Here is a 12193-nt window from a genome sequence, read left to right as displayed (position 1 = left end):
TATGTTCTTGGTATTTATTACTTTTTTTTAAATAACTTATTTCTTTTGTATTTGCACAGTTTGTCTTTTGCACACTGGTTGAACACCCAAGTGGTCTTTCTTTGATTCTGTTAATGGATTTATTGAATGTGCTGCAAGAAAATGAATCTCAGGGTTGTATATGGTGACTTAGATGTGCTTTGATAGCAAATTTACTTTGAACTTCCAATTGGAGTTAAGAATTTGAATTATAGAAAAAAATTTGTAATATTTGCATCACTTAATTGGGAGAAAGAAACCCAAAGGCATAGTTTTCTAGGACATCCTTAGAATGTTTAGAACTTTGGATTATTACTGGATTTAATTTTTTAAATAATTGAAGTCTGTCACTGTACCAGCGGTTGTGACCACTCCATTGACTTTTCTGTTGTCACCTAAAATGGAAAATTTCATACATTTGGAATGTGCAGTTGAGCTGTAGTTCTAATGATATTGGGCAAATTAATATTCTTAAATAAACTAATGTTTCTGTACTAATTGATTCCAATGTAATTAATTGTTACAGGTTCAATGTACAAAGCCTGATTGTGCAAAATGGCGCCAATTAACAAGGGATATCCAGATGACTGCAGCATCAGCAAAAACATACCATTGTGGCATGAAAACTCATAATACAGTTAAGGTGAAGAGTAATATGTGTCATTCAGCTTACTGATAAACAGTATTTCTCATCCATTTTGTAGCTGAACAGAAGTGCCTTACCATCTACTAAGATATTGAGCTTTATTCAGAGCTTCATTTTGGGTCAGAACTTTTAAATCTTTCCACTGAAATATCTAGATGTTTTTAAAAATGATATCTGGGTCCTATTCAATAATGTATTTAATCTATTGATCTCTGATGAAGTACTTAGCATTTTGATTTCCATGTTAGTTGCAGTTACACAAATAGACAAAATGCTGTTCTGCTTTTGCTATTTATGCCTATTATGCATATTTTCAGACTGGCCTTTTTAATTCTACTTTTTTCTTATAAGATTACATTTGAGTTCTCTGTTCAGTGTCATCAGGCATTTGGTACATAAAATGCAGTAAAATACTTATAAAGAGCATACAGTTTAACACAAGTATTAGGACAGATGACAAAAACGAAAGGGATGGGCCCCAAGTATATTAAGGTAGGAGAGACACTAGGTAACACTGTAGGGGTAAACCAATGTGTTCACTTTTCTGCATTTTCTTCTTGGTTCAGATTTTTCGTAAAACTGCTGATCTTCTGTATTTTCTTCACACTACTGCGTGTGTTTGAATGTGTTTGTGCCAAGATGAGAAGATCTCAATATCTTACTCCAGGTGTGGTTTGATCTAACCACTATATAATTTGATTCTTATATCATGGGAACTATGGTCATTTAACATTTTGGCGGCTTTGGCATTACTGTGAATTGCTTAAGCACTTTGGATACTGTAATTGCTAAGACTCTTTTAGTTCCACCTGAAAATTAAATCTGTATTGCAATTCTGAGTTCAATCCAATCATGTCAATAGAAAACAGTGGTGGTCCAATACAGCTCCTTGAGCATTCCATTCAGAAATTTCTTAATTTTATGTAATCCTGACAGAAGCTCAACTACATTTATAAACCATGTTTTTAGCCTATATCTTCAGTGTTTTAAATATAATGTATATCATTCACAGCAATTTTTGTCAAACCCATACTGAAATCTAAGCAAAAATGTAATAGGGTTCACCATAATCCATTGAAGCTGACATTTCCTAAAAAGTTGAAGTAATTCAACAAAAATCCTACCCTTACTCCAAATGATACTTGTGTCTTTGCTCAAAATATTACTTACAGTTAATTACATTATTTTATTATTAAAGGAGAAGTCATTTTTCTTGCTTGTCTGGAGCTAATTTTCATTCTTATAAGTGAATGTATGTTTTCCTATCTATTTCTGTTTTTCCACTTCATTGAGGCAAAATGTCAATTAATTTCTTTGTTCACAGATGCTATTTGACTGGCTGTGTTTTTCCAATGTTTCTGTTGTAGTTCTTAATTTTTACCTTTTGGTAATTTACTCATTTTTAACATTTGTAGCTGTTGTAAATAAGATTTCCATCTTGATCATTACTTTGGTACGGTTTGCTTTGCAAAAAGTTTTGTCTTGTGAATGAATAATTGCCTGAAGTATTAATATGATTGTAGATTGAGTTTGTTCTGGCTTCCACATTTTCTAAAATATTTTCAGAAAATAGCAAAAATATTGAAGCAAGAAGATACATTGAGTGTATAAAACTAAGTAGTGGTTACTTGAAAACAAACCAAAACCGCAGAGAGTCTTGAGTATGGTAGTTGATACTGTATGATGTATTTCCAGAATAACTAGATTCCTCATTGAAAAAAGCATGTTCTATCATTTATTACAAAACAAGCAAAGACAAATGATTTTATAGCAATATTAGAAATAGTAAAACAAGCACAACTAAGTGAAGTTAGCAGTCAACAAAATAATATCATTCCCCGGTTGGCTGTTCAACTAAACTAAAATGAACTAACAAAGCATGAATACATAACTATGCTCATTTGCTTCTACTGTACTACACCCAAACCCACATGGGAAATTATTCAGAGTAAATGCACAACACAGACAGGAAAATTGATACATGGCTCCTGCATCCCAGCCCCTAATTGTTACACTATAATAATTAGAACTACATTCTACTAAAATAAAATGTGAAATCTTCAAAGATAATAAGCATCTTAACATTTATAAAAGTGCCCTTTTTCTTCTTCCAGTTAATTCACATAAGTCATCTAGGCTAGAGGTTACCAGCACTTAGACCAGTACAGAGTGATTGTTACTACAGTTCTCTTTCAAGTCAAAGATGAAGCTTCTAGAACTGTATTTCTTCAAATTTCTGCCTCCTGTAGAAGACAGATCTTGGTTATAGGCCTGTTCAGACAGCTGGTCTTTGTCTGAATGCTTACCTGCTGCACAAATCCTCTTCTGTCTGGAAAGTCTTTAATGACTCTTCCCATGATCCCATGTGTTTTGAGGTGCTGTCATCAACTATCAGCACAATGTCTTACTTACTGCTCATTATACTACTGGCATTTAGAGAATTAATGAAGATCCTCCATCTCTGGTGGTGTTCAGGGCTTCCTTTGTTGTGCCAATAGCTTGGTTTTCACTGCTGTTAGGCGTGCAAGTTCTAGGTGGAGACAGTTTTGCAGAATTCAAAACCAGCTCCTTGAGCTTGTCTTTTCTCTTGAGAAAGCAGGTTGTTCATCTTGACTGCATTCAGGAAAGCCTGCTTCGAATTGCCACTGTCAAAGCTCATCCAAGTTCAAAACTGAGATCTTGTTAACTGTCAGCTCAAGCTAAGTAACCTGACACCTTTGTCTCCTTTCAGTGGTCCTTTCTTAGTCTAACCAAACATTGTTCTGATTGCATAAGGTCAATTATTAGCACAGTGAATCCCTTGCATTGTTTCCAATGCTTTAGCCACACTTGCCCCTGTCAGCAGCTCAATTTCCGAATCAATCTCTGGAAGATGAAATGTCTCAGGTGAGACCACCCCTGAAGGTCCCTTTTGTCCTTGAATGTCCCAGATATACTTTCCTGTGTATAAATATTAGATAATTCTCAATAGTTTTCACCATGTAAGCCAGCCACTTCCAATCTTGAAACAGTGTAGCTATTTGCAAGATTCTCTTGATCCATGGTGCATGAGAATGAGTGTCCTTTTTCCTGTGAGGTTGAGCTTGTTCATGAGGCCCACTGTGCAGAAAACTGCTATATTCCTGAGATCTAGGAAAGCATAAATAACCACGAGGAAATCGGCAGATGCTGGAAATTCAAACAACACACACAAAATGTTGGTGGAACACAGCAGGCTAGGCAGCATCTATAAGGAGATGTTTCGGGCCGAGACCCTTGTCAGGACTAACTGAAAGGAAAGATACTAAGCATAAGTAACCACTGCTTTTGTTACCCTTCTTAGATTTCACTTGTACTGGAATTATTGGAAGTTTACAATCATGATCACCAGCCCCTGTAAAGTCATTAGATGCCAGAGCACTACTCACTGCTTTGTCTGATTCCTTCAGAGTTTGTTTTGATTCTGGACTCTTTTCGTTAGTGTGAATATGAATTATGCTGGGAGACTTGCCTCTGCATACCTTGCATAAATGATGGTTCTTGCAGTCCTTGCTGATGCGTCCTGTACACAAACAGCCAAAGCAGACACCATTTTCCTTTAGGAAGGCAACCTTCTCACTATGAACCCTTTACTCCAGCTGAGGGCACAAATCCACTGTTATTCATCCTTACAGAACAGACAAATCCCATTGGCTGATGAGACCATTTCCCTTCCAATAGTTCTAGGTTCAGTTTTAGCATTACTTCTCACAATGGTCAAAGCTGTTTCCTTTAGCCTTAGTGTGATCATTTAGTTTTGTTCATATCTTTGACTTTTCCAGGTATGGATCATTCTGTATATTCCCAACTATCGGGTCTGTTGCAATCTTTACTGGCCTTTCAATAAAATCAGTGATTTTATGGATTACCCTTTCTAAAGTTTACAGATCATTGTTCTCCATTTGTCCATAAGCATATAAGGCAATTTCTTTACGAAAATCAACATATTGGCAGGCATACTTCCATGTCATTGCAACAGCCTTGAAGAAAAGGACTGTGGTTTTGAAGAGCTTACATGTCTTCAGATTTGATAGATACCCAAGAAAAAGCCTTTTGCATGTAGGTGCATGCAATTACCAAAAATATTCCTGTAATAAAGCCTTAGCTTTTATCTAACCTGGCAACTGCTGACAAGTTCTCTAGGGCAACCCTGATGTATCGTTCAAGGATATAGAGGCAGTTGCTGTGGCTATCAGTCTTGCCTTCAACACTGTTTTCAAAAGCCTTCATGAATGCTTGATACTGCAATAGATGGACAAAAAAAGATTTGTATCTCCCCTTTAGGCAAAAGTGAAATGTATTTTGCCAATAAAGTTGCTATTTCATTTTGCTTCCTCATAATGTCAATGATACTGTTCTGACATTTATCATCTGAAATGAGAGTGTTTCCATGCTTTAAGTCCCCATGAGCACTTCGAGCTATTGGATATGACATAGGTACAGAGTGCCTCATTAGTGCAGGTGAGAGTAACCACCCTGAACTAGCTCTTAGGAGTTTTGTACATCTCAAACATTTGAGGAACAAATGAACCAACATTGACATTGAGTGTTTTTATTTTCCTCTGTGGTTTTTCAATATAGAATTCACACCATAGGACTGTCCTACTGGAGCATTTTTAGCACTTGCTATACTTGAAGCCCTTAGCACATTAACTTTGGCTACATATGCAGCAATTTCTTCCTCCAACTTAAGCCAAACTAACTTCCTCCAAACTAACTTCTTTCTGGTGGATTAAGATGAAATTTTATTAAATTCTTTAACCATGTTAAAAGTCAAAACTGGGGAGAAACTGAACATAGAACAGTACAGCACATGTTGTGCAAAACTAGTTAATATGATAATTAAATGCCTAACTAAGCTAATCTCTCTAACTACACAATGATCATGTCTCACTTGTTCCTTGCATGTTCACATGCCAATGTACAAGCCTCTAAAATCTCTATCATATTTGCTTCCACCACACCAGCAGTGCATTCCAGACACCTTCCACACTCAGTGTTGAAAATAAAACTTGTCCTATACACCACCTCTTGAACTTGCCACTTCTCACTTGAAATGTGGGTCCTCTTGTATTAGACATTTTGAGGGAAAAGTACCCACTGTCTCTGTCTCATATAAATCTTTATCAGTTCTCTCAGCCATTGATATTTCAGAGAAAATAGCTCAGGTTTGTCAGACTTCTCCTTATAGCACATACCCTTTAATCCAAGCATCGTCCTAGTAAATTTCTTCTGCACCCTCTCCAAAGCCTCCACTTCTTTAATATGATGGGACCAGAATTGAATGTAATACTCTAAATTTATCCTAACTAGAGTTTTATTAAGCTACCACATAATTTCTAGACTCTTGATTTCAGTGGTTTGACTAACAAAGGCAACTATACAATACATCTTTACCATCCTATTAATCTGTGCAGTTATTACAGAGGGCTATGGATTTGGACCCCAAGGTTCCTCTGCACATCAACACCATGGGTTTTAGCATTACAGCGTGGTATCCTTTTGCATTTGATTTCCTAAAGTGTAACGATTCCAGCTGCTATTTCACTACCCATATCTGCAACTTTTGTACATCTTGCTGCATCCTTTCATAATCTTCTACACTGTACAGCACCACCAATCTTTGTATCATCTGTGAACTGAGCAAAGGTGAAGGTTGATGTGTAGGTTGAGGAAATATAGTTGGAGAACGTGCTGATCAGATGGGAATGTGGACACAATTTTAAATAAGAAATCATTTATACTGCTTCGGGTTTTGTTTTTATTTGCATCCTTGTGTTTTTATTTAAATGTCTTCTTTTGCTTCTATCCAGGTTGAAAATACAGACCCCTGTTCATTGTCTGAAGATATGGTAAGAACTAATGAGTGAACCCAGGAACTTTGTAGCACCAAGGAGTGAACTCAACATGTGCATTTATGTAGTGCATCGTGAAATTTGCCAAAGGTGCTTTGCGACAGCATAAACAAATAGAATTTGTCATTGATTCATAAAAAGACACTATGTCCAAAAATTTTGTTAGAGTAATAATCTTATAAGAATTAAAGCAAGAATAGTTTAGGGAGGAAGTTCAAGATCTCAGATGAAAGCAAGGTTTACCAATAATGGATTAAAATTGGAAATGTGCATCAGAGTTGGGAAGCAGCATGATTATAAAGGGCTTTGAAGAGAAAGAAAACCCCAGTGATATGGAGGGTGAGGACACTGAGGAATTTGAAAATTAGTTCAGGACATGCTGAGTGATAATAGTGGAATTGTGGTGAGCGGTGATAATCGAAGTGTTACTAGCCCGCTTCTAAAACTCTCTGCCCCCCTAGTAGCTATTCAATGAGAGGATATGGTCACAAAATTTTGGTTAACTTTATGTCAGGTAGGTAATATGAGACTCTCCACATAGGATATACGTATTCACTAAAATCAGAAGATACTAAGAAACATAAAGTTACGTATCTGTGGAAAAAGAATCATTTAATGTTTGAGAAGTGGGGAGAAGGTAGTTGAACAAAAGGAATGTCTGTAATTGGGTGAAACTGCTGAAAATAAACAAGATAAAAGGGGCAGATAGAAATCTTGAGCATCTTTGCAAAGAGAAGCATGTAATGTAGAATATTCAGCTATTCAGTGACCAGAACCACACACAATACTAGCCAGAGCTTTATACAGCTGACTTCCTGATTTTTTTACTCAATATCTTAACCCTGATGCTAGTATGCTGTATGCTTTCTTTGCCATTCTATCTACTTGCATTGCAGGGAGCTATGGACTTGGACCCTAAGATTGCTATTAAAGGTTCTGCCATTGAGTTTTTCGCGTAATTTCGTGGTTTTATTTTATATTTCCAGCATCTACTGTTTTTTTAAAAAAATAATTTACTGTTAAATTAACTGACACCTCCCTTCTAGGAAAGCCAACCTTGAAATTCTCCGCTCACCAGCATGATTCTCATCTGTCCCTTGCGCTATGTTCACACTCAGTGGTTTCACCTTATTACAGATGCCCTTTTGTTCTGTGTTCTGTCTCAAAACTAATTTCTTTCCTCAGTTCTGATGTTCAAATATTTCGGGTGTTCTGAAATGGGATTTGTATCTTGTACCATGGATGCTGTCCTAAGCTTCCTAAGCTAAGCTTCTCTAGCATTTTCTGTTATTTTTATTTCATATTTCCAGCTTCCACATTTATTTTTTATTTTCAAGACTTTTGGTAATATGAATGCTTGGGTACTAATGAACTAGCATAGAGCAGAGTTAATCATTAAGAACAGAATATGGTGATTACGTATAGACTTCATTGGAGCTGATCACATTGTATACCATGGGAGGAAGATGCATTAGGTTCAAGAAACTTTGATGGTAAATCTGAACACTAATGCAGACATTAGTTTTGTAACCTAATGACTTTTTTTTTAACTTGCAGCCTTTCATGATTGGAAAATTCTGGATGGAAAGTTTTACATTTTGCTTCCGTTTCTTTCTACTATTTTTTCTTTCCTGGGCTATTACTGAACAACTACTTCCTGGGCATTCCCAATGAGCCTCACACAAAAACATGTAGACATTTAATGAGAGAGGAATGGATGGGAGGATTGGTGCATAGATGGAATGATCCTTGTGTGGGGAGGTCAGATTTGATATTCAGTTGTTTGGGGGAATGGGTGGATGGATGTTTTTGGGTAAAGGAACGCTGTTCTACCCAGGTGAGGATAAGTTAATGCAAATGTGTTGAAGAAAAAATGACCAGACCACATGGTGATTCAGCATGATATAATGAAGAGCCAGCAGAAGTGTGCAAGGCTCTGAGATGCAGAGCAATTTCAGCAGATGCTTATACTGATGAACAGGCAAATACTAGCATGCAAGTTAATGTGTTACACAAGCAGTTATACGTAAACAGGAACAAATAAGTAGCACAATCCCTTATCTGAAATCTGAAAAGCTTCGAAATACAAATTTTTTTTTTGTGGAGCAAGGAGTGTGTCATAACAAGGCTTGTTTGGCGCGCCACCACCTGACGTCACTCAGGTGTGATGTGGCAGCACTAGCAGAGGCCGCCAGACGTCAGTTGTGGCTCAGCACTCGTACTGGTTACACGTGCATTTGCTGTTCACTGATATTTTGTGTTCACTGTTGACTTTGTGTTTAATTTCACTGTATTTACATTCTACATTTATTCCAATAAGTCATTTACCATGTGTTTGATTTGGTTCGTTTGAAGCTGTATATTTTTATGTTTTATTGAATGTTTTTGTTGGAAATAAAATGTACTAGTATATTTATGGCCTGTAATTATCCCACTGTTTCATTTATCAGTATATTACTCTATAAATAAATTGTAATAAATAGTATTTGTAAAAGAGCGCGGATCGGGAAAACCCGAAAGTTCTCTCTCCAGCACTTGATGTTTGAGCATGTACAGACTTTTTTTCTTGTCATTACTCCCTAAACAATACAGTATAACAACTATTTACATAGCATTTGCATTGTATTAGATATTATAAGTAGTCTAAAGGTGATTTAAAGTATACAGGAGGATATGCGTAGGTCTGGAGCTCCCCTGGGTCCTACAGTCCACCTGCACTGAAACAGGTTAATTATCAATATAATTATCAATTTTCTGAAATCTGAAAAATTCTGAATTCTGAAATGCAACTGTCCCCAAGGATTTTGGATAAGGGATTGTGGACCCGTATATCTGTAGCACAAGATATTCTTAATCATAGGACAGATAAGTGACTAAATCATAGTGCATGTTCCTCTTTTTGGCCATCTGTACTTAGTGCTGCGTCCTGATTATGAAAGACTATATCTGCAGGTCTAAGCTTAGGACATTAGGTTACAAAGTTGAAATAGAAATATGCGGGTTAGCTACTTATTCATTAACCCTTTTGCTGACCCTTTTTCCACAAAATGTGTAAAAGATGATGCAAATTTGAGAGGTCTTGTGTTGGATGTTCTTTGTTTGAATGACGGAGAGCCAGCGGGCAAATAGTGCAAACAAACTTACTAAAGTTCATTTCCTGGGAAGGCCTTCATTTTTTTTTTAAAAAAGCATAATGTAAAGCATCCAACAAAGGACTCACTTTGTATCAACGTGTCCTAATTTCTCCTCGAATTGCTCTAAGTGAATGTTGCATTTGAAATATCATCACTATGTGCATGTCTGATGTGGAAAAACTGATTTTTGCACAAGTAAGAAGGAACCAGCAAACAATGTAACTGTTGGCGATGTCCTGCAGACAATTCATGAAACTACTTTTATTTCTTTCAAATATGATTCTACTACTAAGTTGCGTGTGATTGGAAACTGTGATTTACATTTTGATGGTGTCTTTTGGGGGCCGATTGAGCAACCTGAGCTTTGTTGATTCCGAGAGAGTTTGGTGAAGTTTGGACTAGAGTGTAACCTGGAGGCCTAGTAGCCTGGAGATAGCACATGAGCCCATAATCAATTCCTTTGGTTCGCTCTGAAGTATCGAGCAAATTTGAAGTTGATGAGGATGAGAGCAGAGGATGGGTGGGTATTTGGTGCCATCTGCTTGTGTTTGACTGGTCTTTCTCTCCCTCTTGCTATTTGCTGTTGGAGGGAAGTGCAGGAGCCTTGGGTTCCATACTGCAAGGATTGATCAGCACGGCTGTGGTCTTGTTTTGGGGGACTTTGAAGATCTTGTTGCATGGTTGGATTCTGGTTACTTTTTTTTTGCTTTTTTTGAGCAGTTTGATTAGGGCAATTGATACGGACTGGGGTACTTTGGTGAAGAATGGCCCTGTGGCCAGCAGTGGATTAGTGGCATAGTGCAGATTTGAACAGCACTGAATACTGCTGAACTCCTGGTTTGATACTTGACATTCTCTGTGTTGTTCATTTGCGCAATATATTCTCTTTCTGAATATTGATTGCATTATGTTTTCTTGAAAGCGTTCCATGGTGTTTTTTTTTTGTTTGATGGCTACCTGTGAATCTCAGTTGTATTCTGTATACATACTTTGTACTTTGAAACATAAGGTGTGATTTAATTTCCAAAAAGGTGCATTTAAACCTGAAAAATAAAATTGTAGTTCTGTACTTTGGGAAACTTTGCCTTTTTCAGTAATGTGTATGAAAGTCAATGTAATGTGATTGAATTGCCTTGCAAGTTGCATGGCAGAGAACTCATGAAAAAAGTTACAATTCCATTGAAACAAAGAATCATTATGAATGTCAGTAAAGCATGAGTAATGCAAATTTCTTGACTTCTTTTGAAGTTCCAGTCACTTTCTGTACTAAATTGCTCAGAATTGATAGTATAAGTTCTAATTATAAATATCAGAAAAGTTAAGAGGAACATGAGAAAGTCTGCAGATGCTGGAAATTCAAAGCAACTCACACAAAAATGCTGGATGAACTCAGTAGGTCAGGCAGCATCTATGGAACTGAATTAACAGTGAACATTTCGGGCTGAAGCCCTTCTTTGGGACTGGGGAGGAGGTGGGAAGATGCCAGAATAAAAAAAGATGGGGGGAGGGGAAGGAGGCTAGCAGGAAGGTGATAGATGAAGCCAGGTGGGTGGAAAAGGTCAAGGACTGAAGAAGGAATCTGATAGGAGAAAGAGAGTGGACCATAGGAGAAAGGGAAGGAGGAAGGGGCCCAGGTTATGATGAATATTTTTAAATTGAATTGATGGTCATTTCCTTTGAACTTCAAATAATGATTACTTCTGGCTCCATTGCTTCTTTATAAATACTGATTCAGCCCTACACACAAACAAATTTTCAGATAACTTTCTTAAATCATATTATTTTTCAGCGAGTGGGTGAAGTTGAAGATAGCAAGTGGTACTCAATGCTCATTGTGCCTCCACTACTGAAGGACAGCCCAGCTGCCCCCTTTCTTGGTGCTTACTATCCAGACTGTGTGGGCATGAGTCCCTCCTGTGCCAATACTAACCGTTACCACAATGAGTACTCCAGTCTGAAGATGAATTCATCAGATCATAGCAAAAGCAATGTTCAATCACCTGGCAAGTTGTTAATTAAATTAAAATTTGATAATATAAGCTTAATCTTTATTCACAGATCTTGACTTTGTGCGAGCCATATTCTGTTAGTTTCTGGTGCAGTATTTGGGCATTTTCATGAAAATAAGAACTTCTTAGGCTGGTTATACCTTAACAGTTGGTTTTCATGCCAATTGAAAGAAGACAAACAGGAAAACATAATGTAGAGAGAATGGGAACACAAGATTGGATGTTAAATTGCAACCACAATGAACCTGGGAAAAAGACAAAGCATGAGCATGCATTGTAAAATAGCTAGATTATGTAGGATTGGGAAAAGGTTATCGGGGTCAGTTATTCCTTAAGTTTGTATCAGATGTGATTGAAAATTAACACTGCATGAATAAATGTTAATGTACATTTTTGATAGAATGATCTTATTAAATGCACTGCATTCATTAAATAATGGAGAACAGTGTTAAAGTGGAAATGCTAATTTGAATCTATTTATGAAACTTCATAATTTTAAATCCTATTCAAACT

The 12193-nt window shown here is 36.8% G+C and overlaps 1 protein-coding gene across 4 annotated transcripts in view; it reads left to right on the top strand.

The window, feature by feature from the left end:
- The window catches only part of LOC132378520 (lysine-specific histone demethylase 2), a 75650-nt gene that overhangs the window by 19493 nt on the left and 43964 nt on the right, over window positions 1-12193 (top strand). For all 4 annotated transcript variants that reach the window (XM_059945476.1, XM_059945475.1, XM_059945477.1 and 1 more), the window contains exons 6-8: window positions 545-661; window positions 6496-6534; window positions 11461-11674. In XM_059945476.1, coding sequence (XP_059801459.1) covers window positions 545-661; window positions 6496-6534; window positions 11461-11674 — 370 coding nt within the window. The remainder of the gene's footprint in view (window positions 1-544; window positions 662-6495; window positions 6535-11460; window positions 11675-12193) is intronic.

This window comes from Hypanus sabinus, chromosome 20, assembly GCF_030144855.1.
Source record: "Hypanus sabinus isolate sHypSab1 chromosome 20, sHypSab1.hap1, whole genome shotgun sequence".
Classification (NCBI taxonomy): domain Eukaryota; kingdom Metazoa; phylum Chordata; class Chondrichthyes; order Myliobatiformes; family Dasyatidae; genus Hypanus; species Hypanus sabinus.
This window is presented reverse-complemented; position numbering and strand designations above follow the sequence as displayed.